The sequence below is a fragment of the Centroberyx affinis genome, unplaced genomic scaffold, assembly GCF_046629955.1.
Source record: "Centroberyx affinis isolate AG114_WGS23_722 - 3 ecotype Tasmania unplaced genomic scaffold, CSIRO-AGI_Caff_v1 ptg000555l_1, whole genome shotgun sequence".
NCBI classification, from domain to species: domain Eukaryota; kingdom Metazoa; phylum Chordata; class Actinopteri; order Beryciformes; family Berycidae; genus Centroberyx; species Centroberyx affinis.
In genome coordinates, this window is record NW_027279199.1 from 448,163 (window position 1) to 475,594 (window position 27,432).

At 42.2% G+C, this 27,432-nt stretch overlaps 2 protein-coding genes across 3 annotated transcripts; both read right to left on the minus strand.

Annotated features, from left to right (window-relative positions):
* Positions 1-1,741: 1,741 nt before the first annotated feature.
* On the minus strand, positions 1,742-21,243 carry kcnc4 (potassium voltage-gated channel, Shaw-related subfamily, member 4). Of its 2 annotated transcripts, none has more exons than XM_071518148.1 (4): positions 19,898-21,243; positions 7,445-8,381; positions 6,820-7,014; positions 1,742-3,424 (listed from the first exon to the last, which is right to left on the minus strand). In XM_071518148.1, the coding sequence occupies exons 1-4, from the start codon at positions 20,510-20,512 to the stop codon at positions 3,357-3,359; spliced, it is 1,815 nt and encodes a 604-aa protein (XP_071374249.1). In that variant the 5' UTR covers positions 20,513-21,243; the 3' UTR covers positions 1,742-3,356. The 2 variants fall into 2 exon arrangements, with proteins under 2 accessions (XP_071374249.1, XP_071374250.1); XM_071518149.1 differs by having other exon boundaries at positions 7,445-8,377; positions 19,894-21,243.
* A 1,178-nt stretch (positions 21,244-22,421) lies between these two features.
* On the minus strand, positions 22,422-27,074 carry hspa1b (heat shock protein family A (Hsp70) member 1B). The gene is made up of 2 exons (XM_071518135.1): positions 26,975-27,074; positions 22,422-24,432 (listed from the first exon to the last, which is right to left on the minus strand). The coding sequence occupies exon 2, from the start codon at positions 24,408-24,410 to the stop codon at positions 22,491-22,493; it is 1,920 nt and encodes a 639-aa protein (XP_071374236.1). The 5' UTR covers positions 24,411-24,432; positions 26,975-27,074; the 3' UTR covers positions 22,422-22,490.
* Positions 27,075-27,432: the final 358 nt, after the last annotated feature.

Genomic DNA, 27,432 nt, shown 5'->3' on the forward strand with positions numbered 1-27,432 from the left:
ATTCAAATGCCATCGCAGTGAACATGACTGATATTAAGAGTTTGCCTTCACAACAAGAGCTGAGCTACAAAAACTTTCATTCACTCATGCCTTCTTTACCTTTACATTACCTTCCTTTATTGCTTATTCCTTTTCAGGGTCACATGGGGCTGGAGTCTATCCCAGCATGCATTGGGTGGAAGGCAGGGAAACACCCTAGACAGAGTGCCAGTAGCATCATACCAAAGATTTGAGTGCAGCATATCACTTACAGACATGTTGAAGGCTGGTTCTCCATTTAAAATGCTAAAATGGCCCCAAAAATCAAAACACAGCCCACCAGTGCATCTGATTTTAATACTGTGGCAAATGGTAAATGAAATCCTAAAGGTTTGCTAATGAAAGAGCCTTCAAGCTACAAAACCCACCTATCACACAATTTCAATTTGACCCATGTCATCACTTTGCATATAGATGGTATAGAGGTGATGCATGCACTCAACTCCAACAACTTGCCAATTTGCGGCCTTAAATGGTCAAGGTGGCAATGGTCAAGTCTGTTCTACTATGGTCCTTGGTCCTGGGACGATTTGCAGGCCAATCTCAAACTTGAGACCCTTATCTCTTTAAATGATTTTAAACTTAGAATAATGGAAGTGGTCACTGTTAGCTTTAGTTGCTTCAACTAACAAACACATGACTAAATATTGCTGCCTTGTTTATGCACTGTATTATGTAATGTATTCTTGTCGTACCTATTGTTGCTGTTGTGATTTGATGTTGTCGTCCTGTTATGTCTTTGATGCTGCTATTTGACCCTGTCTTGGCTAGGTCTCACTTGTAAAAGAGGTTTTAATCTCAATGTGACTTTGTACACATATATATATATATCTCTAGTGATAAGATGGCTATTATTCTTTAATTTTCTTAACCATTGAATCCTTAATTTAATGAATTGTTAATATAAACAGAGCAAAATAAGTGAGAACACCCATTTGAGCGACAGTAACAGAACAAGTGCATCTGCTCCTATCAGTCCAGTCAACCTCTCAGCCCACATTTAGCCTGGTAAGAGAGTGTGTGTCTGCTCTCATATGAAAACAGGGTGTCTGCTTTCATATTCATGCAGCCTTGATGTTTGTGACTCACCGATGTCATCTTGTCCTCCTCCCCTGTCACCACAGTGCAGTGCACACTTCAGCTCTGAACATCAAAACGTTCCTCATGGGCAACAACAGTAATGATGATCTTGCCCTGAGCTGAGGTGTGAGTGAGTGTGAGTGTGTGTGTGAGTGTGAGTGTGAGTGGCTGTCTGCGCGGGTGCATGTGTGCTTGACTCAAGTGTGTGAGTGTGTGAGAGAGTGTTTCTGCATGCATTGCGTGCGAAAGACAGAGGGAGGGGGAGACGGAGGCAGGCGAACAGTAATTAGCGTTGCCTGTCATCCCAAATCTCCATGGAGATGTGTTCTGTATGCCATCTACACCTTCAGTACATAATCATGCAGGCACAGGGGAGCAGGAGGCATGGCTGTGACTTCCATTACACCACTTTGAGCGAGCAAAAGATCAACCAGACCACAGTTGGGTGTCACTATAAATAGAGGTAGTTAACAAAACAGCACCGCTATGGTCACAAACTGTGCCGTTAATGGAACAATGTGGATTCCATAGCGTAAGCTGTGATTGGAAATATTCTGCGTCAAAACAGAACGGGAACGCACACAGAAGACAGTCGCACGCTTTTATCTGAAACACAGGGGGGGAAATGGATTTTATTTGTATTTCTGCATAGAAACACATGCCTACATGATACAAGATATCCACTGCTTTGCATCGGACGCACAACATCTGACAGTTTGACTGGGTTTCAATCCAAGACATCTCACACCTACACAACCCATAACAAGGAAATCCCAAACTGATGTACTGTGTGCTTCTCCTCTGTCAAGTATATACAACAGGGGGAATGGGAAACGAGGCTAAAAAGGTGAATAAATCTGAATTATCAAAATAATAATCTTTATAATAATCTTTCATTATTGGTTACTTTAACAGAGCTTCATGATGCATATGCATGTCATATACATAAGAGAAAATGATTTAGGAATGATCCAGTATATCGTACTGTGCTACATACAACTGTGCTTTTACATAATTACAGACTTCTGTGTCAGCATAAAAATGGGGCTGGAGTCTAATTAAGATGAAATAAACTTTCCATTTGTTTATTAAACATAAGGCAACTATGGTCGACCATGAGGAATATATTAAGTCACCAGTGAAAGAAACCACACTCCTCCTGTTCCCTCCTTGGAAACATGTAAAAGCGTTTCTACAGATCTGACACAACTAGAAGTGTTAAGGAACAAATCTAATTACATTACTGCACAAAGCTCCATTACTTAACAATAGGCACAACTGGAACTGATGTCGTAGTGTGTATTTTTTACTATGCTTTCACTAACGATGGTAATGAAAATCTACCATGTAATCTAATAGAGCCTACATTTGGTCCCGACTCAACCAGTAATGATGCATCAATTGTATACAGCTAATGTAATAGACAGACAATACCGTTCCATTGATTTTTTTTCTCTCTCTTTTGTACAAGGATTTACAGACAGTGTGTTGCCTGAGCAGCATTCATAACACGCTGTGTCTTGACAAATATCTGCATGTTGTCCCTGTGGTCTGTGTTAAATAGCAGTGGCACGACAGAAGGCAGAGACCGGTTCCTCAACAAAGTACTCTGGACAACAATTTCAAGTTTTCATCTAATTCTAGTTCACAGTAACATTTTTTGCTGTACAATCCCATATTCACACGTTTTGGGTGTTTTTTTTACTCAACAGTTACGACATTGATGGATAAAAGACAGAAGTTAAAATGACATCAAAGTTAGCGTTTTTTTGAGTTCCAAAAAGAACTCAAACTAACCATACCTAAACACTTTTTTTTCACACATTAAAAAACCTCGCTCTCAAATGCATGGTAGCAATATCTCATGCCGGGTGATTAAAACAGAGTCACTTCAGATCCAGACAAGCTAAGATATGACTGCTAAATGATAAGCATATTAATGTTAGTCATTTTCAAGGTACATCATACAATGCTAGATCATGCAATAGGCCTACATGCAAAATGCGTCGTAACATATAGATGAGTGCACATTTGTGTACTATGCATCTGATTTTCTACCACAGGGTTTCGGATGTGTGAATGAGACAAAAAAGTATTCTTTATCCTGAATAAAAAGAATCCGGTCTGCAGTTCGTTCGCTGGGGGAAGGAAGGGGAACAGAGCCGAAGCTCAACCCAACACGTGTCCTTGTTTCACCGTGAGTTTGTGCCCTTTCTCCTTTTCGCAGCCAATCAGCATCAGGTTAGAGTGGTGACCTCCGGCTGAGCGTAGTTTCCCGTGGCGGCCAGGATGTCTTTACAGCTTTCTGTTGGGCAACACAGAGGGTGGAAATACAATCACTCAAAACCACATCAAACAACATCTTCTGATATGGGCATTAAGGAGCTGGAAAATGGAACTGGAGTCAAAGGCTTGGACATACCTGATTGAATGTTTTTCATTATCTTAAAGCCATTTTGATCTAAAGGCACTTATGCTTGAATCCTTGAAATTTGCTTCTTAGACAAATATAAATAGTGAAGTTGATGCCTATGTATGAATTTCTTTCCAAATGGCAGCTACTTTAAAGAATCTTAAATATAAGATAGTTTTGATTTAACACCTATTTGGTCACTGCATAATTCCATTTGTGTTATTTCACAGTTTTGACGTCTTTACTATTATTCTAAAATGTGGAAAATAGTAAAAAAAATAAAGAAAAATGTGGTGTGTCCAAACTTAACTGGTAGTGTTTATATATATATTTCTGTACTGCGATGCAAGATCTGTGCTGAATAAACGCTGACCCCGGCCGTGTCTTAAACTGTGAAAGGTCCACAGGTATATTGGAAGAACCCTGCAGAGGCCAGCAGGAGCCTTTAGCCTTGACCAACCATGCTGTTAATGGAAACCTATTAGTGGCAATCATCTGGAGGAGTCACTTGGGAATACGGAAGCCCATCCCAACTCATAAGCCTTTCTCTGCCTCTCTGTGTATCGGCCTGCTGCATCCTCTTAGCAGCACTTGAATGGTTTGCCACACCATTATGCACTCATCGTAAGGAAATGAGCAGGCAGTTGTCACATCATGAGACAATGTGCTTTTCAAACAGGAGAGCGCTTGCTTCGGTGTATAAATTGTGACAGGGAGCGCAGACGCTGTCACAGACTGTCACAACCAAATCCACCAGTATTTTGCTCCTACCAGAGAGCAGGCAACCATTTCCTGGCACTGATAACCATCTAAGCGTTTTCAGACCGGCTGCATCCATCTGTCCTTTTCCCTGTTTCCTGCCATATTGCTCTCCTGACATATTATCCATACCCTACATCCTCTAATCCTGGAATTAACCTAGCACCATCCCCTATGGGCATAACACTGAACAGCAGAGCCAGTGCGCCATAATCTATTTCCAACTAACCAATTCAAAATGGCTCTAATTACGATGGCAAGCCTCCTCCATATTACACCCAAGCAAGGATTTCTGATTTTGCACTGAATTCTGATATAATTAAATGCTTTAATATTGTTAGGAAACAATGCAGATCCACCTCACCCATCCTGCAGGTAATGTGCACTAAAATGTGTTGTGTATGTGTGATATTCTCCTGTAATAGACTGGGATGTCATTATCCACATACTCACCAGACACAGGGCTCAGGATTGAATTACCCCCCCCCCCCCTCCTCTCGCTCTCAAAGATTAGTTTTGAGGCGTTCTGGCTTTGCTCAGCTTTCCAGCGTTTTTGTCTCGGCGATCAGAGGGGGGCTAGCTGGGCACTTCCATAAGATAACCATATCATTTAACATATTATTAGGAATAACTACATCAAGACAGACTTAGGAACATGTGTGCCCCTATCCAATGACGGATTTGCATGTTGTATTCACGGTGTATTTCAGCCCCTGCAGACCTTTCGGACTGGCAGGGGGAATTATCTGTGTCCTCAGCTCCGACCCTTACTACACATCACAACGTGTCCGCACACATCCCTTCTTCTCACCTCTCTGACAGGCTTAACTGAGGCTGTGTGACTGTTATCAGCACATGACAACATGCCATTAAGCTACACCAATCTACAACACTCAACACCTTCAGGGATTGACAAGGCTTTCAGGCAACTCGTTGAAATATAATTTCCTTTTAATGGGTTGTCGGAAAAAAAGGGGGGATACTCTCATTGGGGCCAAGCTAAGTGCCCCATTTATCTGTTGTTTTTTCCTTGACAGTGATGTACTAATGAGCTTTGCTAGAAAAATGCATCTTGGGAAAGTGCTTTTTTGTAGGTAAACACCTTCATTCTCGTTGGGCCTTTTGTAGATGAGAGTCAGGATGTTTAAGGGGTGGGATGTTTGCTCAGGATGTGAGGAATGAATCCATGACTGCCAAATATAGAGCCTCTTCTCACGAGGGGCTTTGGGTAGTTTGGGAAGCTCAGATGTGAGATCCGGCAGGCCATTCAGGCAGAGAGAGATGGCAGGCTGACAGCGGATGCTGATGAAAAGAATTAGGAGGAGCGTCACCTTCTCATTCACTGCACCCACGTTGCCCGTTTCAGATCTAGCTCTTAATATAGTCTGAATTTCAGAATATTGGTGTTGCATTTTAAAATTGTGTAGCTTAAGTTAGTAGAGAGACAAGGAGTGAGACAGAATGTGTTTATAGTTCTGTCAGAGCGTCTGGTAAGATCTAACAAGATGATTGATTTGCTTAGTAATACTCTAATTATACAATAACTTTGTATCAACATGTCAAACGCTAATGTAGTTGTGATGAATAGTGCTTTTTCTTACTTTATATACATATTTAGATACAACACTTTGTTTAGTACCCTGTGTTGCCACACAACCTGGGAGTTCTCTATGAAGACACTACATTATTCAACAAAGGCTAAGTCCCTGAGAGCACACAGACAGATAGATGATGCAATTAGTACTACAAAGCTCTTCAATTGATTTTCCTTTGATCTGTCAGATGAATAATGACTAAAAACTGCCCTTAGTCAGTTAGGGTTTGCAAGAAAGCTGATAAAGGTTTAGGAATGGAAGTGGGTATACTTTGAAGTTTTTCTCCCACCTTTTTAGCAACACACTGCAGCCTTGGTACAGTATGGCCCGGTGTGTTAAATCTATAGAAGCTTACAGTGGTATGCATCAATAAAGTTCCTATCCTGCAGCTATCTTCCACTAGTACTGCAACTGCCATGCAGCATTTTCTTTTATAAATATTATAGATAGATCTAAATATGCATATTATAACACAAAGCTTTTACAAGACCATTATTTTACCTTCTGATGGCTGAAAAGGGAGCAAAATCTGAAAAGAAATATAAAGTCCAAGGCACTCATGTGGGTTGTAGAGTTAAACAGCCTTTATTTCATTAGAGCTAAGACATTAAAATGCTTCTCACGCTACCAAAGCCTTCATCAGGGTGTCACCCTCAACAAACAGACATGTATGTATAGGATGTGGCTTAATTAAGTCACATGTCAGCCACCAGTCAATAAAGTATCGGCTAGATCACTTAAATCAGCCAATCATCTCTTGACTGACACACTCTTCTTGAATAATCTGATCCCTTCCCAAAGAGCACCAGTGGAAGTAATACGAAACACCCAAGAAGCACTCCTTCACGTTTTTTTGACTTGCAGAACAAAACGTGAATTTTCCAAAAACAACACAGTAAAATGTGGGACTATTCATGTGTGTGTGTAACCCACCAGTGTGGACGGTGGGCTCTCCGGGACAGGAGAAGTCTCCAGAGGTTAGCAGGAAGCAGGTGGCCTCTTTCTTAGTCTTGTCTCGTGCTCGGGAGCAGCGCAGGGACCACTTCTCGCTGGGGGACAGCGGCTGGGTCAGGCTGCAGCCCTCCTCCTCTGAAAGGGCCACGTTTGCATCCCCGTTCTGTTTGGAGTCTGACAGGATGACAAAAACACACAGCAACGTAAATGCCAAAGCTTTTACTGAGCCTCCCCTGAGGGCCCAGACAAAGGCAGAGGCATATTGCATAAAAACAGTATTTTCCTGTGATGAAATCCAATTTGACTGAGATCTTATAAGGAGTAATTGGATCCTGGTGTGTTACTGTCCTTATGACTAAGCGAGGTTCATCTGTCAGGCAAGCGCTGAAAAGCCTCAGGAACTATAAGATGAGCAATACAGTGGTTTTTTGTGTTACCATTTGGGACATTAACATCACTCAAATATTTGTCATTCAGGTTTTAAAAGATGAATCCACTAGTTAAATGAATGGGTTAAACAAGAAAATCAATCCACATCTTTGTACATGAAACATGAACAAATCCAATCAAAGACATTCGCTTAATACTGGATGGGTGGTCTGACCTGAGCGGTTCCTGCCAATACTCTCCTCTGCAGCCAGCGGGCATGTGTCGCTCTGAGTGCTGTCTCTGTGAGAGTTAGTGTCCGACTTCCCAAACGAGGCCGAGTCAGTCGGTGCGTCCGGGTTCGGGTTGTGCTTCTTCTTCTTCTTCGGCAGCTTCTGTTTGGCCATGGCCAGGGAGTAGTACATCCCAAAGTTATTGACGATGACGGGTACAGGCATGGCTATGGTCAGCACCCCGGCCAGCGCACACAGCGCCCCCACCATCATGCCCAGCCACGTCTGCGGGTACATGTCTCCGTAGCCCAGCGTCGTCATGGTGACCACCGCCCACCAGAAGCTGATGGGGATGTTCTTGAAGTGCGTGTGGTTGGAGCCCGTGGGGTCGTCAGGGCTGGCTCCGATGCGCTCGGCGTAGTATATCATGGTGGCGAAGATGAGCACACCCAGCGCCAAGAAGATGATGAGCAGGAGGAATTCGTTGACGCTGGCCCTCAGCGTGTGGCCCAGCACCCGCAGGCCTACAAAGTGACGCGTCAGCTTGAAGATCCGGAGGATCCGAACGAACCGCACCACACGGAGGAAGCCCAGCACGTCGCTGGCAGCTTTGGACGACAGACCACTCAGGCCCATTTCCAGGTAGAATGGCAGAATGGCCACAAAGTCAATGATGTTGAGCATGTTCTTGATGAAGACCACCTTGTCTGGGCAGCAGACGATACGCACCAGGAATTCAAAGGTGAACCAGATCACACAGACGCCCTCCACCAGGGTGAGGATAGGCTTGGTCACGATCTTCCACTTCTCCACTTGCTTTGTGACGTTGCCCTCCACCACCGCCTCTGTCTGGTTCTGCACGTCATTGAAGGCTTCATGGGTCTCCAGGCAGAAGGTGGTGATGGACACCAGGATGAAAAAGAGAGAGGCAAATGCTACTCCCTGGAGGAGACAGACAAAACAGCTCATTCAGAAAGGCAAACAGTAGATACTAGGGCTGCACAATTAATCTTGAAGTGAAGAAGTGAAAATATATGTCAGTTGTCAAAGTGCAATAAAATAACTTATAATAATAATAATCAGTATTTCTGATTTATAATCGTACTCACAATATTCACAATAATCATTTTTTATTATAATTTTGTTTTATCATTTTTGCCATAATCGCGCAGCCCAAGTGGATACCAATATAATATGCTTATCATTGCTTCATTTTGCCTCCTTACAACATGTTATTACCTGTCAGGGAATCAAGAATCGTATGATTGGACACTACTGTTCTTGTTTCAAGATTAATGATTGAAGCTATTGTTTTCATTTGAAGAAACCAATTTTTCCACAAGAAAGCCACGACAACGCTCTCAGAGAAAAAAAGCCCCATTTCAAATCAATTACTGCTATGCACACAGACTGAATCATGCTGAGAGAAAATGCTAATCCATTAAGTTCAACCATCATGGGTCCTGCCACTCACAGACAGCAGGGGGGGCTCACATGGCACCAAGTGTGCGCTGGCTTATCAAGGTAGACAAAAACAAACCATGGAACTGTGTTGTTCTTGCAATTAATTATGAAAAAAAAAATCTGACAATATTATTTTTTCAGTGTTACAGCTTTCAATATTCCCTCTTTGACAAAAAAAAATCCAAATTAGCTAGCTTAAAAATCCATATCCAATCAATACGGTGAGTGAGTTAAATCACCTTAACAATCCGTGGCAGGTGTCTGCCTCTTAAAACTGAAAGATGTGGCAGACATTCACCTGATCCAGCACAATGGCCACGTCTGTTTGTGTTAACATTGTGTGCCAACTAATACCTGATCTGTCTTTATTGTTTACTATAGCCTGGACAAATTGTAATGCCTCTCCAACCTTACTCATCTCCCAGCTGGATAAATATGTACCTGTGCCATGCATGCACTTATCAACCATTTTCTTCTGTCAGCCACAAATCAATCGGCTCTATAGTGTTTGGGTCTATGGTTAGAAAAACAAATAAAGCATGATGTCCAGCTTTACTAATGGGGACATTCACTCATTGTGGGACAAACATATTCTCTTTAAGACTATAAAATAAGAACTGGACAATATACTAGATTTATTGAGTGGAACTAGGGACAGGCTCTGTTTGCATGTTCAAAACAACAAAAACTCCTGAGATACTGTACACACATATTAGCATAGTATCTTATATCTGTCTATTCAAATACCTATCGTGCGACCAGATAAAACCTATCTGCAACATTCAACCATAACAGCCCTCTCAGCTCCATGTGGGGCCCCTCCAGACCTCCAGGGAGCTCCACCGCCCACAGTGCCGTGCCGTCCCCCAGGAGCCGGTGGAGACCAGCTCCCAGCCACGGGACAAGAGGGAAAGCCTAGAAGCCTTAACTCTGCCCCAGGAGGACTGCAGAGTTCCCCCTGTTGCATAGACACAGTTACCCTGAACATTACCAAGGCTAGTCACTGTGAATAATTGCACCCTTATATGAACAGCCACAACCCAAATGGTAAAGTTGAAATTATAGCACATGGGTGGATGAGTAACTAATTTAGCATGTTTCAGTGCCTGAAGCTGAGGATTGTAACCATGTAGAAGGCATTTTACTATGCTTTTTCCTATATGCATCAACAAGATTAAGATCTTATCTTTCACTTGCAGAGCGCAGACAGGAAATGCAACAGCCAGCTCTTTCCTCCTGTCTTCCGGTTTCATTCATTCAACAAACACGCATATGCTTATACCAAAGTACTTCATTTATCTGATCCTGAGACATACAAATGTATTAGCACAGAGAAGAAAACAATTGGCAATTGTAATGTTAAGTTATTGAGACATTAAAACTGCAAGCATTTCAAGCAAATTAGACTCACGTTCTTTGTTTTTAATGTGAGCTTTACACTGGAATTTCAGCGTACTTCAACACTGAACGAGCCTGAGCAGCCTTCATTCCCTCCAATCAATGAGGTTCTAATGTATATGAGAACAGGCGCTCACAGTATCTCTCTAACACACGCACACAGATACAAAATATGTTTTCATTGTGTCGCTCTCATCCATAATTTCCTACTCGAGAGCTATCCAGACAAAAGAGCCAGATATGCAGCCAGTGCCAGATAATTAAGGCGGTCCTGACAAACAAGAGTATTTTGAGAGGCCAATGTGGCGACGGCATCTGTCTATCAGTGCCAGACAAAGGCAGTCAGTTCAGCCTCCGTTGCAGCTCGTCATCGCAAAAATTTCCAAAGTCAATCAATCAAAAATGGCCCCAGCTTTTCAGAGCGCTCTATCCTTTGTGGATGTGTAGATCTCGCTGTGGGCTCTTGACTTGTTGCGTAAGTCTGAATAATAACCTGCTCTTTTTTCACCACACAGCCTGAATGGTGGAGCATAAGTGTCTAGAAGTATCAAGAGAAGAGCTGTTAAAGAAGGAGCTTGTGGTACAAGTTGAACTGGCGGTGGACTTGTTCAAACGAGCATTAAGCACTTAGAAAAAGCAAGCACTGCCATCTCATGACTTTAATAACCTCATGAATGCTGAGTAGAACTGATGTAACAGCCATCAGGTAAATGGGAGACAAGCAGTAACATATAAATGTTAGTATTAAATGAGTCTTTTGGGCTGCTTTTGCATAATGCAATCTCTTACTGTAGCTTAAGGTCAATAAGCCATAGAAGGCAAAACGTCTCCAGAGAACAGAAGCTCAATACTAGACAGAATAGCTTGTCATTAACATAACTACACAGTATGTTGCACCGCTCATCACAGTATGTGCCGTAGTTCAGTTCTGAGCTACAATTAAAAAAAAGGTGATACCTTTGTTGGCGTTGTATGCATCATCACACCTAACTAATTATGCAATTCACTGTGGCATGAAATTGTTTATAATAGCAATAACCACAGACCCTGAAAATGTATCAATGTAATATTTTGTCATGGTAATGATGACTGGGAGCATGTTCCACTTGAGTTTTGTGTTGGGAAATGACACCGGTACAGATGAATAGACTCACAATAAATCACTGAATAATTTATTGTAGCGCTATTTAAGCAGATGAATTTGCACCATCAGTGTAAACTGTGACCTAAATATTGGATACGGTTAGACACAAAGGTCACAACATGATAAAACATTTAATCTAGAGACAAAATCCAATGTTGATCACTGAAAGAGCTATAAATAATAAGCATTTGTCTAATAGAACATTTACTTTGCTGTCCTACAGACTCAAAGTAATAGAATTTCATGAACGTCACTTTAGATCTGATCTCCACTGGCACAGTGGCTCCCCAAGGGTCTTCTCACCTTTCTTGTTCACCTTGTATACAAATGACTTTAAACACAATCAGGAATTGAGCTATATGCAGAAATTGTATCCTCAATTTAAGAAAACGAAAGAGCTAGCGCTTAACTTACGGAAAAAGGCTGAAGCCCTGAATCCAGGTGTTGTACAGTGGGAAATTATAGGCTCAATGGACAACTTTAAGTTGTTAGTTAAGTATGTAGGTATTACTCTGGACAATAAGCTGAACTGAAGGGAAAACTCATTACAGATATTTAAGCACAATCTAGGCTCCATTTCCTTAAGAAGGTCTTTTCATGTCTGTGACAATTTTTTTTATGTTGTTAGTGTTCTTAGTTGTGCCCTCACTTGCAAGAAAGGGTTAGGGTTAGAAAAGCGGATGACAACGAACTGGGAAAGATCATTAAGACAGCTGGTTCAACTATGGTTTGTAATCTGGAATCACTAAATGTACTGTGCAAAAGAAGAACCAAGTCACAATTTCAGAGACAGTACAGGGACAATACAGATCACCCAATTCACAAAGTACTGATTCAACACAGGAGCTGATTCAGTAACAGGTTTAAACTTCCCACAATGTCTACAGACAGGTTAAAATTTGTTAGGGTTTTGACATCCCAATGTCATCCCCTGACATTTGTTAGGGTTAGGCTTAGGGTTAACCCAGTGCAATGAAACTGAGGAATGATCATAATGGAGTTGTATCTTAACTGTCTGCTTAGTATAGACAGGGATGGTTGTGCATATATATTTACTTTTGGTACGTTTGGTTTGTGTGTTTGGCCTGTTTGTGTCTTGCACTGCTTGTGAACAAAAGCTGCTACTACTACTATAAACTACATTTCATATTGATGGATTATTAGATTTTTAGATGATATGGTAGCCATTCATATAAATTAATAAATAATTATAGATTATAATTTTGATAACGATTAATTGTTTCAGTCATTTACCAAATATTTGCTGGTTACAGCTTCACAAATGTTAAGATTTGATGCTTTTCTCTGTTTTATATCATGTGAATACTTTGGGGGTTTTTGGCTGCTGGTCAGACTAAGTAAGCAATTTGGGCTCTGGTAACTTGTAATGGCCATTTGTCATTATTTTTGACATTTTATAGACTAAATGATTAATCAATTAATCAATAAAATAATCGATAGATTCATCGATAATGAAAATAATCATTAGTTGCAGCCCTAGCAGCCATGTATCCCAGGTCTGTGCATGCAGTGGCCTTGGGTGAGATGACAACACCAAAATGTATGGTTTTAGATATTTGTGAGACTACATCAATTTTGATATGTACAATTAACATGATTCCAAATCATGTTAATTTCATTTTGGTGGGTGAATAGATAACTCACACCTCTCTTGGTTTCAACATAAAGATATCACCAAGGCTTCTGTACTCAACTGTGGTGTGACAGCTGACCAAATAAAACGGTGAATCAGGCTCAGGCTCCGCTGTTCTGAAGTGTGTGATGAGCCCAACATGCCCCAACAGCGTTTGGTTTATTCAAATGCCAAACGGTTTATCCCAGAACTAAACAGAGCTGTATATCTGCACGCCGTCTTGTCCAAGGGCACCATGTGCAGCGAAGGTGCTGGAGGTCTGGGAACACATGAGGACACCTCGCTCTGCTCATAAAAGGATCAGCCCTAAAGTCTAACAATAACATGACACTGCCTGACACAGCACCTGTGTGTGTGTGTGTGTGTCTGCAGGCAGCTATGTACATGTTTGTCTGTCAGATCTCTTGCTGTGAGTCTGTCTTTGGGTGTGTAGCGGTGTATTTGTTTATCTGTTTGTCTATCTGGCTGTTTGTATCCATCTGTGTGTGAAACTTCAGGAGCCGCCATGGAGCCACCATGTCTGTATATAAATGTCTTTGCCTTTGCCACTCAACCTAGCAGCATTTAAATGTGTGTGTATATTTATGGCGTAACACCAGGGGCTACCACAATATTACGTTTACAGTTAAGTATCAGAAACTTTAAACACTGTCAGTGTTGGAATGACTGCCAGAGCATTTCTGCATTGGTCTGCAAGGCCCATTACTATTAGACAAGCAAGAATCAGTTATAAGACCTATGGCTTATTCAATAACTGGATGCAATTGAACATATACTTATTTATTAAAATATAAAATCTAAGAAAATATATATGTAATATATATGTATACTTCACATATTCATATATGTATACTTCTTGTAATGCGATATATTGAATTTCGATATATTGCACCATCCCTACACCTAACATTACCATTTGGTTCAATGGGATGTACATTCATTTGATTATTTAAGATGTGAATTTGCATAGGTGAGCCATATCGTGATACTGTGAAAGAAGAATGATTATCGTGATATTGATTTCAACCATATCACCCAGCCCTATGTGAAACCTCTGAGGATATGAGATGTCAGACACTGATGTCAAAACGACAACAGTCCAAGGTTATGAGGAGTCAGAGTGAACAGCCCGGAGGGGAGAGGAGCCGGGGCCCAGCTGGGACAGCCGGAGCGGGAGGCAGCGTGGCTCGACCCTAGACAGGCAGCAGGCTGGGCAGCAGGCAGCAGCAGCTGGGGAGTCCCATCACAGCCATCACCTCCAGCTGTTCAGCATCACACTCTGTTACTAACACAGAGACACGGCGCTCTATACATAACACCATGGCACCGAACCAGCCAGCAGCTGCGGGAGCAGTAAGAGCAGCCGCTGACGATTTCTTTTTTTGACTCACGTCAAAGTGTCCGAAGACGTAGACCTGAGGGCGAAGGAGAGTTATGTCCACTACCCAGCCTGTCAGCTTCTTACATCTTCTTACATCAGCTTCTTACATCTAATGTCTGTCATTATCACACACAAAAAAGGGGGTAGGAGTTAATAAGTGTGAACTACCTACTCCACTTCTGTAGATAATGAGACCAGAAACATGGCTACATGCTTGTTTCTGATTGTGGAAGAGAAACATCATAGGGATGAACTGTATTGTCATTGTAGTTTTCAGACACAGCCTGACTCCTGTCTCTTTGAATTTCTATTAAAGGGGCATTAAGTAATCTATGACTTTTATTGACCTCTATTGGCCACCAAGGAATAGCAGCATCGACAGTCAATGCGATAACTGGCTCAGCTTACAGTGGCCTCTAATTGACACAAATAATATACTCACATTTTCACAATAGAGACAAGTAAGCTAACTAATTAATTAGAGCAGAGATCAATCAAAAAGGTCTAGTGAAGAGGAAAAGTATCATGATGCAAAATACTGTAATAACAATACTTGCGTGCGCTTCGCTCGCACCACCGTCCTCCACTGTTGGGGGGTTTGGGGGGGTTTGAGGGGGTGGTTGGAGAGAGATTGGGTGCATTTTAGGCAGGGAGATTTTGTTCCACAACAGAGAATGTGGGCTGGAAAGTGAGTTTTGAAAGCCAGAAATCTCAACATCTGGCGAAGTAATCGTTGAGTCATTGGTACTGATCAACAACTTTATCAAAATCCCAAATGTATTATGATCATTTTGCGCTTTGGGCCAGTAAAAACCTTCTTATTGCACCTTTCATTTGCAACAATTTGCCCAAATTTAGGAAGTTTTAAGATGAGAATATAGCTCTTATTTCTTTGACATTCCCTCTGCATTTAAATATAGCTCCCACAATCCTGATGAAGTTTTCCTGATAAAAAAAACTATATATGTCAATAAAAATATAGCAAAAAACACTCTATGTAACATTATTCAATCTGCTTCACCAAGTAGGTGTCCCACTTATGAATAGTGCTGAGTTGTTAGCTCAGTATAATGTTTGACATCAACATTCTCTATTGTCAGCCAATTTGTCCTCCAAATACTCCAGATCAGATTGTTTTAAAAAGGGAAAATCAGACTGAAGAAAGCCAGTAAGCTGCAGCTCAAAGACCAACAAGCCAGGTCACAGATAAGTGCTACTTGCTTAGTGTGGAACTAAGATTATATTGTCAGTAAGATGAATTTATTGATTTTTGATTTGGATACACAGAAACCCCCCTTGTATCTATAAAGGCAAATGATGCAGATCCAAAGCAGAGACTAACAGTGCTGCCTCACCTTCAGTTTGTGTGAGGTGGCTTTTGCTGGGTAATTTCACATTTGACTGTCAGAACTGTCTGCAAAGAGTCGCAGACTTTATTCATCCTTGCGCTGACGCATCCACGGATGTTGCAGCAAGAGAGCCAATTTATTTTCAGCGAACAGCTTAGACCAAAGCAGAATAAACAACAAACATAATCACACAGGATTACAAACCCCTTTTACCGAGAATTCAATGTGATAAAAGCCTCCCTAACGAGGATGTGTTGCTTTGATGATGTGTGAAAAATCAAACCCTGTATTCCATTCACAGAGTAGTAGAGAGAGGTGGCGGCCCTGTGAAAGCCGGGCTGCTACCTTTGGGATGGGGGGGTTGTACTCAAACAGTCTCTTCTTATTATTTCTCATCTGGGTTTCACACTGAGACACAAGGTAAAGTGTGTGAATAAATTGTATTGTATCACCAATGAACAAAGCCATTGATTAAAAGACAGTAGACAGTATTTTCTACTTTAAATCATTGTTACTCGGCTTCTTGAATGTTACTTCAGTCCTTATTCCAAACACGCAGATAAATAAAGTCTTGATTAGATCATTTCTCCATGATGTATTTGTTGGAAAAGCTTTAACCAGTGGAATTTAACAACTGGCTACACTGATACTATTCCCTGATACCACAGGTGATGTTCTGAAATGACCAAACCTCAAAATTTTTTCTGATTCAAATGGTAAATTGATTTCTCTCGCTCTGCTTGGGAGCTTTTCTCCGGGCTCGGGAGTTGTAATTGCTCACCACTAAGAACAAGTTGCAGCCCATTAACCAGAGCAGTGATTAATTACAGCAAGAGCTTGGAATTAATGAAACGGTGCATGAGGGAAGACTGTAGAAAGTTATCTGGTCTGAGCTGAGTGTTAATACTAACTATGGTCTGTGATTGTCACATGCTACAAAGCTAAAATACAATGCCTAGTATCGGTGTCATGAACATCTCTATTCCCTATACAGGTATTATAAATAATTACAGACTGTTAGGTACTTATTTTAGCTGTATATTTTTCTTACATGTTAAGCATTTCAATAGTCCTTCCACTGATTGTGTAGCATATTTGTTTAAAGTCGTACAGTAACAAGACACTACTAGTACATATGTTATGGCTATTGTACTCTTTGATATACCTGTTTAGGTTCCTATTATATTTCGTGGGGTTATATAATTCTGTCTTCCTCCCACTTGCAGTATAGAGGCTTCATGTGCTGACTTTTACTCTACTTCTAGCCTTGGTTCATATTGAAGAGGATGCGGTGTAAATGATGGACAGATTAACTTCCCCCCCCCCGGCTTTTAAGAATCACATTACCTGGGATGGGCTCAGAGGCTCTCTGAAAATAAAAAGGCCATAACGGTAACGTGAGTCCCTCAAAATGCACTCTGCATCCGTTCAGAATGCACATAGAGCCAACATGCATGCATGAATCAGACGGAGAGGAAACAGACAATGAGCCTTATAGCTGGTTCATAATGGATCTGTCTTTTCTCTTTCTTATCGTTCACTTCCGGAACGCCTCACGTCTGCACTTCTGTCTGCCATAGAAGTTCACAAAGCATAAATCACAATTATTTCACATGATTTACAAATATTCCGTGGTGAGAGACAGAAGTGATTAACGGGGCAGGTCATCTTTAGACGGCGTCAGCGTCATGGCAGCTGTGTGACTCAGTGATGTCGGCCGTTCTGCGGTCACAGCCTGCAAATGCCACCTGGACTAAAAGCTAAAATAAACACTATTTGTAGTATGACTGGCATGCAATAAGGACATTATACTTCTGCAACACTGTGTGAGTGTCTGAATAGACCATACAACTCCATTAACAGGCAAACAGAAATACAGAGTGAGCATCAGCCTCACTCTCTTCTGGATTAAATGTGGTCTTCTTTTTGACTCCTGAAAGCTCTTGATAACAATGCAACCTTGCACTGCCATTTGCCTGACAACTACTGCTGTAATGTCACTTGATACCTGCTTTCACATTTACCTCACTAAGCACTCTGCTGCTTTTGTTGCACAGCTATTAGCTACAAAATACTTTCAAATGCTACAGCTGTCTGATATCCCCCTCGGAAGCAATGCTAGTTAATTGATTTTAATTTGCATCACAGCTACAATTATTTACGAACCAAACACAGGGTATCATTGTAAACAGGAACTTGTTCTTCAAAATATAATTAGCAACTTATATGACCACCTACATGTTGGGTATTGTCACATATACTCCAGTATTTACAGATATTACACATCTAAAACCTGTTTTACAACCTCAAATACACGTAAAACTAATATCACTAATGCCCTGAGTGTAAAAAAAAAAAGTCTTCAATCCACCAGAAATGGGGCAACTGTGTTTAACTGCCATACTTCAATTAAAGATGGGTTGCTCAATTGACCTTCTTGAATAAGAACAGTACAAATTAATGGTATAGTAGATAGATGATTGGTTTATTGTGTTCCACTGATCTACTGTAGAGTCCATCGATGCACTGCCTAAAGAAATGTATTAAGATGCCCATTATCTAGATCAATGTATAGCACTGAAGCCTTTCAGTTGCTGTTGGAGGATCTTCAAGTGCAAACCTTGAAGCAGATGTGTGGGAACACTTCAGTAACACTATATCTCTGTCATGACACAATCAAAATAGATGTGGAGTGGAGATGGGTAGTTTTCTCTATTTCCAGTGTTTTGATACACTATTAACAACTACACAAGTGTATAGAGTAACAAGTCTAATCTAATCTTGACTGGAAGACTGCTTTTACATAGTGAAGACCACACAATTACATGCTCACTTATTTTCTGGTGGCACCACTTGGAAAAGTGGATGTAAAGTTATAGTATAATTTTGTATTCAATTCCCCCATTGTTTCAGTCACCAGTGACGATGATCCAGTAAGAAGTCTCACCTGTCATCTGTGAGCTTGCATTATTAACCCTTACACCAAACAAGATATTAAAAATGTTCATAATTTTGAGAGTTAGACTGGTGTTTGTATTGATGATTTTCCAGTTGAACTGTAGCTTCTAAAGTCCAAGTTAAAGTGATATTGGAGAATGTTCAAGTTCAACTCCAAATGTATGTGTGTGTGTAGGAGCACTAACACTACTAGACAACAGGTGTGAGGATGAGGACAGTTGTCAGAGGGCAGATAGTGTCCGAAAAAAAAACACATTACCATACTAAGCACAGCATGCACCTTCTACTCAACTTGTCAAAGTCTATAGGCTGCCAGACTCTTTTCAAAGTCCAACAGATCCAATGCTGCAACTGTGTTTAATTTTCATTCACATAATGTCTATAATGACAAGAAAGTCACAATTATCTTATGAATATAGTATTTCCAGGGTCAAAAACTGCAGAAATTGAAGCGCAACACATGGAAAGTGACTTTTCTCAGAAAATACAACTTCCCCAATTACACTGATTAAACGAAGAACTTTTGGAGCAGATTTTACAGTGCATATTCAAGGTGTGACTTCAGGTCACACTTTCACACCAACAATGGAGTTCCTGACTCTTCTGCCTAGTGTAGTGTGAGATATGTAAATTGGGCTACAGCATAAAGAGCTTGGAATTACAAGCTTCTGGCTGACATTTTTTTTAATCAAAATTGAGTTATCCACATATTCGTCATCTTTGAATATTACTTTAGGCTTGTGTGCCCTATTTTTTTTTTTTAACATGAAATATTTAAAAAGATATAGGCCTACATATTTTTGAAGCTCAATATCTCAGGACAGTTGAATGTTAAATGTGGACGTAATAGAATAAGTGAAAACCTTGACTGTAAAAGTTAAAGCACAAAGCCGATAGTTCACATCCAGCTAAACATTATCACGCGCTGACTCAAAGTTGTACCTACCTCTGCCTGATTGGCTGGTTCATGTAGGGACACCTGTTGACTTGGGCAGCACGCGCGCCTTTTTTAAATGGAAATCACCTGAAGGCTTTATGGGTTTTTTTACATTGTCCATTCACGGAAGCCTATGATTAAACAGTGAGAGAACAAACACCTGGTGAACTCACCCTCGCAGCCCTGGAAGAGTACGGGTCCTCAAACAGGGCCCATATCTTCGGCTGCCAAACTTCGCAGCAGCCCCTCGACCTGTCGGGACAGTCCTCGATGCCGAACCGCCTTGGTATCTCTCTGTCGTCGTCGGTGTCGTCCGGGTCCGGTGGTTCAAAGATCTCGAGGGCCTCCTCTGCGTCCCGGTGCTGCCGGTAGGTCATCCAGCAGCACGGCTCCACGTCGGTCTCGTCTATTCCCCAAAACGCCAACTCCTCCTCAAAAAGCGGACCGCACACATCGGCGGGGCAGTGGAGCTTACCGGTCCGGTAGTAGTTCAACACATATGCGAAAATACCGGGGTGCCTGTCGAAGAAGAACTCGTTTGTACTTGCCGGGGCAGAGTCCGGGTCCGAGCTGACCTGTGTGTCCGGGTCGGCCAGCCATGCCAGGCGGGTGCCCGGCAAGGTCCTGAGGGTGCTCTTGTAGGTTTCGTGTCGCGTGCCACCTACATTGATGACAATTTTGTCCGAGTCTTCCCCCCTAGCCATCTCCTCCTTCAGACATGATTTAGACGGGGGTTTGTTGCCCGACTTGCGCCCTCGATAAGACGAAACACACACCGAGCTTATCATTTAGCCGGAGAGAGCTTCTGGTTATTCCCTGGGTTATAAACTGCTGTCCGCTCGAGCAGTAACACAAAATAAATGCAGAGTACGCCCTAAATTCAGACCCCAGTCCTTATAGTAGACTGTGCGGCTCATTTATCCAAATAATAGTCCAGACAGAGCCAGAGTGAGAAGCCCAGGAATAAAAACCACCTGTTACAATAGAACTCACTCAGACAGGTCCAGCGGCGCGGCGGTGTGCAACAAAACGGAGGTAAAGCCTTGCTGTAGGTGTTGTAAGGTGTTTTCTTCTGATAGATTACATGTAAGCAGAGTATTTAAAAAAAAAATAATAATAAAATAAAAATACGTGACTCAAATTGATGGCTCCAGATGTTGCACTTACAGCGACCTTAGTAAATTAGTTCCCTCTCATGAAAACAGGGTTGCCAATACAAAATATAGGCTAATTACACAGGTTAGTATTGTACCTACAGGCCTATAGACTGAACCATTGAGCTTGGTAGAGGAATATTATTAATCCTCACCTTTTTGACAAATTCTATCCAAATTTTGCAATGTCAAAATCCACGCGGAAAAAAAACTAACCCTGGCAACTTTTTTTTTCTCCATGCAAGATGAGGAAACCCAAGAATGATCCAGTCGCGCAATTAATCATGCATTGAAATATTCCATCAATTCGTGCTGTCAAAAGCTCGGCTTGCATGCAAGATGTGGGGTTGTTTTCCACCCGAGGATCTGTTGCTCCTCCACAAGTATCCTCCCTCACCGACACAGCCCGGTTGGATGGTGCGTTCAACAACAGGCTCGACAGATTAACTCTTCGCCTGCTGGTGGAGATTGTGGCGCATTATTGAACCACTCCCTTTAATTAGATTGAGAGGCTTGGCTGATGAAGTTGTAAGAAGCGACCGATAACTCATGTGTTTTAGAAATCCACAATTTAATTTTTGTACCGTTACAATTTGAACGTTGTGGTTATATTACCAGGTCTGTGTGTCTTCGTGGGGACATCATGCTGATCTACAGTGGGCACCAAGATTTGGAAAATAATTCCATACCTATAAATGTAATGAGACGCATATACGCCTATCCCCAAAACTACAAACAAATAAAGCACTGAGCACTATATGCCAAAATTAGAATGCTCATTTAGCCTAGATAATAGAAATATATGCACATTCAAGAGACAATATAAACATAGACTAGACCACTGTTGTAATAAAGGACATAACACCACTACGCATAGGAATGATGATCCCCAAATGCAAGAAATCAACTAAACAAGTACACTAACCTCTTAAATTTGTCTACTTCTTAAGTTGTTGCTAGACTACTTTAGACTAACACATTAACAAGCAAATGAAAAGTTTCAGTAAAAGCCTCTTAAGAGATACATGGGAAATTGTTCTCATTGATACCTGAGCAGTTATTCTGACATATACTTTATAGTCTAATCCAACAGGTGTTGTATCAGTGTTTAGAAAAACAGTGATGTTGCTGGCACAACCTAAGATTGCCACCTACTGGACTTTTTAGAGCACAACATGTTAATGAAACGTCTGTTTAGGGGTTTTGAGTGAGCCATCCATTGTAGTGCTAAAGCATTAGTATTTAGAGATCACTGTTACTAAAAATTGGGAAATTTTATACATTTTCATAAATTGAGGAATAAATCCACCAATCATACATTAAACTAATCTTGGTTGTAAATAATGAGAGTATAATAATGAGATATAATAATGAGAGTGCATCACATAAGAAAGGCAATTAAAGGGCATTGGAAGCAACATCTTTAAACTATCACACAGAATGTAACAGTGTGCATTAGAAGAAAACAACTCCAAAATGTTTCATTTTCTGATTGACTTTTATTATGACAAGTCAAGAAAAGAAAACAGTGAAATTACAGGAGTTATGGTATTGAACAACAGTGATACAGCCAAAGCATTTCTGTAAAAATCAAATGGGGACTTTCGGTTGTTTAGTCCACCTCCTCAATGGTTGGGCCCTTGGAGCTAGCCCCTCCCTGACCGCCACAGGTTCCTGTTGGGGCCGAACCCTGGTACAGCTTGGACACGATCGGATTGCACACCTTCTCTAGTTCCTTCTGCTGGTGCTCATACTCTTCTTTCTCAGCCAGTTGGTTGTTCTCCAGCCAGGAGATAGCCTGGTTGCACTTTTCAATGACCTTCTTTTTATCGTCCTCGCTAATCTTCCCTTTCATATTCTCATCCTCCACGCTGCTCTTCATGTTGTATGCATAGGACTCCAGTGAGTTCTTGGCTGCTACTTTTTCCCTCTGAACATCGTCCTCAGCCTTGTACTTCTCAGCGTCCTGTACCATCCGCTCGATCTCCTCTTTGCTAAGGCGGCCCTTATCATTGGTGATGGTGATTTTGTTTTCTTTGCCTGTACTTTTGTCCACTGCAGACACGTTTAGAATACCATTAGCGTCGATGTCGAAGGTTACCTCCACCTGTGGTACGCCTCGGGGCGCAGGAGGGATACCTGTGAGATCAAACTTGCCCAGGAGGTTGTTGTCCTTGGTCATGGCCCTCTCACCCTCATACACCTGAACCAGCACACCTGGCTGGTTATCTGAGTATGTGGAGAAGATCTGGGTCTGCTTGGTGGGGATGGTGGTGTTGCGTTGGATCAGAGCCGTCATAACTCCGCCTGCAGTCTCAATTCCCAGAGACAGAGGAGCCACGTCCAGCAGCAGCAGATCCTGAACGTTCTCTGAGGTGTCACCCATGAGGATAGCAGCCTGGACCGCCGCACCGTAGGCCACCGCCTCATCCGGATTGATGCTCTTGTTCAGTTCCCTGCCATTAAAAAAGTCCTGCAGGAGCTTCTGGATTTTGGGGATTCTTGTGGAGCCACCAACCAGGACGATATCATGGATCTGGCTCTTGTCCAGCTTGGCATCTCGCAGTGACTTCTCCACTGGCTCTAGTGTTCCCCTAAAGAGCTCAGAGTTGAGCTCCTCAAAGCGCGCCCTTGTGATGGAGGTGTAGAAGTCAATCCCCTCAAACAGAGAGTCGATCTCGATGCTGGCCTGCGAGCTGGAGGACAGAGTTCTCTTCGCTCTCTCACAAGCTGTTCGCAGTCGCCTCACTGCTCTCTTATTTTGGCTGATGTCCTTCTTGTGTTTTCTTTTAAATTCTTCTACAAAGTGGTTGACCATGCGGTTGTCAAAGTCCTCCCCACCAAGGTGCGTGTCTCCTGCAGTGGCTTTCACCTCAAAGATGCCATCCTCAATAGTCAGGATGGACACATCGAAGGTGCCCCCACCAAGATCAAAGATCAGAACATTGCGCTCTACTCTTTTGCCTTTATCCAGGCCGTAGGCGATGGCTGCTGCCGTGGGCTCATTAATGATCCTCAAAACATTCAGTCCGGAGATCACCCCAGCATCTTTAGTGGCTTGCCTCTGAGAGTCATTGAAATAAGCTGGAACCGTAATGACTGCGTTTGACACCCTCTGCCCCAGGTAGGCTTCAGCAATCTCCTTCATTTTAACCAGCACCATGGAGGAGATTTCCTCTGGATAGAAGGCCTTGGTCTCTCCCTTATACTCCACTTGGACTTTGGGCTTTCCATTATCACTGATGACCTTGAAAGGCCAGAGCTTCATGTCGGACTGCACAACAGCGTCGGTAAACTTTCTGCCAATGAGCCGTTTGGCATCAAAGATTGTGTTGGTGGGGTTCATGGCCACCTGATTCTTGGCAGCATCTCCAATGAGCCTCTCTGTGTCAGTAAAGGCCACATAGCTGGGAGTGGTCCTGTTGCCCTGGTCATTGGCAATTATCTCCACTTTGCCATGCTGGAACACACCCACGCAAGAGTAGGTGGTGCCCAGGTCAATGCCAATGGATATTCCCTTAGCTGAGGACATCTTGCTTATTCCTTTAGAGTTCCTAGGAAGATTAGGGAAATATGTTTTAGTATTTTAATACTACATATCAAAGCAGTGATCACTGTAGTTGAAATCATTCTAAATCAAACATTCTAAATGATTGATGCCAATAATTCTGATTAAAATTTTGAAGTTACTAATAAAGCACCATCCTTTTGTTGAGCCTGTCACCTGGTTAGCACGAGGGGTTGTAGACCCTGCCACCAGAAAACAACAAGCTTTGCAAAAGCTGGACAGGGGGTTAACAAAAAGCAGATGTGAAAGATAGTTTGGAAGGAAAGGAGAAGGAAGATGAGGCAATAAGAAGAAGCTCGCCGAGACTAGGGGGTCACGTGTCAGCAACAGGCTCGCTGGAAGATTGTTAAATGTATGTGAGCATATTTAGCTGTGCTTCTGCTTGCTTGCTAACTGAAATGTAATGCTTGATTTAACTAGAGACACTGTCCACCTATAAGAAAGCAGGACATGCCTGTAAATGTTTTAATCATCAGGAATATGTTAAAATATGATGACAGGGGTGGTAAGAAAAACACCCTGCAGAAGCTTGCTATATATATCCAGCTTGCTTGCTGAAGAGACAGATACACTTCCTCTTTTGCTAGGCAGCCGTTAGTTTCTCAATGATGGGAGAGTGTGATAATTTTTTTATATACAAATTTGGGAAGACAAACCCAGGACTACTTCCTCTTTTTTCTGCGTGTCAGCAGATAAGCCTGCTGACACTTTTTCAGGGGTAATATTTTGCTCTCACCAGGGTGACCCAGGGTGAACTTGGTTGGCTAAAAAACAAAGACTAGATACAGAGTTAAGTCATAAATCTAGCAAAGTTAAAACTATTAACCTTCTCTCTTGGGGGAACTCAGGGAATATCCCTTTGTGGCTTCTAGACCTACGGGAGCTAAGGTTGGATTAGTGACCTGAAGGGAAGAGACTCCCGCCCATACCAAACCAAGGGCCTCAGGGACAAGTGAGACTAAAGTGTGATTTATATTCAGTTCTTAAAGGGTTTCAGACGTGTTCTGGAGGTCGGAGGGGGCTTCCGTTTGGGGCGGGTCGATGCAGGTTGGAAAAGTCACTCTCAGAAACAAATGTCCGAACACACCGCCCCCCTCTGCAGCGATTGGCCAGATGTAAAGAGGTGTGAAGGGGGCTGGGAATGGAGTGAGCCACAAATTTCTGTTTGTAGCTTCTCCTCACAACAACTTCCTGTAAGCTGCTGTCGACCAGGCTTTCAGCTGCTGGAGGGAGAGAGCAGCTGGGTGTTTATCCAGTGTTTCCCCGAGAATTTTATCTTACAGCGGCGGCACGGTCCGGGGGAAAACGCTATAGCAGTTACTATAGGACTGAGTTATTATAGAAACACTGTAAGCACAGTTATTAAAACACTGGGTTTATGTGAGTGGAGCCGCAGGAGGAGAGATACAGAGGGAAGAGAGGTGTGTGTGTGTGTGTGTGTGTGTGTGTGTGTGTGTGTGTGTGTGTGTGTGTGGTGAGTTTACAAGCAGAAGCTGTGAGCGCTGGTGAGATCAGTCTCTGGTGCAACAGATAACATAATGTGACGTGCAGCCTTACAGATGGCTTTAGATCAATTTCTATATACTGACCAACTTTTGATTTTGTGGCTCGTGCAGATATTGTGGCAGAGCGCCACCAAAAATAAACCTGTGACATGGGGAAACAAGCCTGCCGCCATTTCTTTTGAACAGACAACAGGGAACACAGGCTTTCACCTCTGACCTATGCCTAGTTCCTGTTTACCACCACTCCCCCTTGTTTGACGGACAGCCTGCAGCTCCTCCTACAAACCCTACTGTTCTGAAGAACCATGAAAGTTCAGGGCTTCTGGAAGTTTGTTTTGGGAGGTTCTCAGAAGCAGTTCTGAGGAAGCATATCCAGGCCTTAATACGGGGTCAGTTTAAGTGGGGCCTAGGCATAGCAAGCCTCCACTGGTGAATTAGTCTTTCAGGACACCCTGAGGGGAAGCAAGAAACTACACTTTTGTCACATCCAAACCTCAGATAAAGCCATATGTAGGAGGTATAGTCAAAATGAAGGAAATACTGACTAAATGGAAACACTAACTTACAGTTAAGAGTTCTGGTAGTTATGCACTGGTGACGAGTCTATTTCATGGCATGATTTTGTTCTAATTATCCCCATGATAAAATAAATAATATTGACTTAGTGTTCACCCTTATCCCATGACACCTTTCTAGCAATGTATTCCTGGGTGGAAATGCCCTGATCCATAGGTTTCAAGTATTTTGAACAGCATGATAAATCTGTTGGCCATATCTATATTCCCTCTCTGTAACCAGATATTACAGCAGTTTCTGGAATGGAGTCTGGAAGACATCTTCATCATCAAGCATCATCAAGATGCTCAAGCAGAATCGATACATTAATATCGATAAACTCTAATCTTGTCTTCCAGGGAATTAATAATGCCAGAAGATTCACCCCACACCATATAGAAGACTGTCCACTGGTTTCCATTCATTTAACCACATTAGACTAAAATCTGATTATCAATTGCCACTTACTTTCAGTAGTAAGCTCTCTGTTCCTTAAAGATGTAGAAGGATCTCAGCTGAGTCCCCTTGAGTAGTTTCCTTTGTCAGCTCTTGCGTCTGAGTTGTGTGGTTCTTCTAAAAGTCATGCCTTCACAGACTCAGACCCACTGCTTATATAGTAGAAAGCAAGTTTCCAGAATGCTCCCAGCTCCCCTGAGCTCAGTGACTCAACTGTTAATATTAGCAACTAATGCAGTCGGGTCGGTCCGCGAGAGCCGGTGAATATTCTAGAGTGGGACAGCCTGTAGCTGAGCAATCTGACACTCTGCCAAAAGAGCTGACTGAGAGGCATGGAGCGAACACAATGCAGAGAATGGAGCAGTAAGGCACATTCAGGAAGGTGCGTGAAAGTGTGAGCAGCCATGAATGTGAGCTTTAAACCCAGAATAATGGAAAGTATGTGACCACTGAATTTCTCTCTTTCATGC

Coding starts and splice junctions, on each gene's coding strand:
- hspa1b (XM_071518135.1), bottom strand. CDS start 24,410: ATGTCCTCAGCTAAGGGAATATCCATTGGCATTGACCTGGGCACCACC.
- kcnc4 (XM_071518148.1), bottom strand. CDS start 20,512: ATGATAAGCTCGGTGTGTGTTTCGTCTTATCGAGGGCGCAAGTCGGGC. Junction 7,015..7,444: donor TATTGGCAGGAACCGCTCAG/GTCAGACCACCC, acceptor TCATCCTGTCAG/ACTCCAAACAGAACGGGGAT. Junction 3,425..6,819: donor AGAGCCCACCGTCCACACTG/GTGGGTTACACA, acceptor GTTGCCCAACAG/AAAGCTGTAAAGACATCCTG.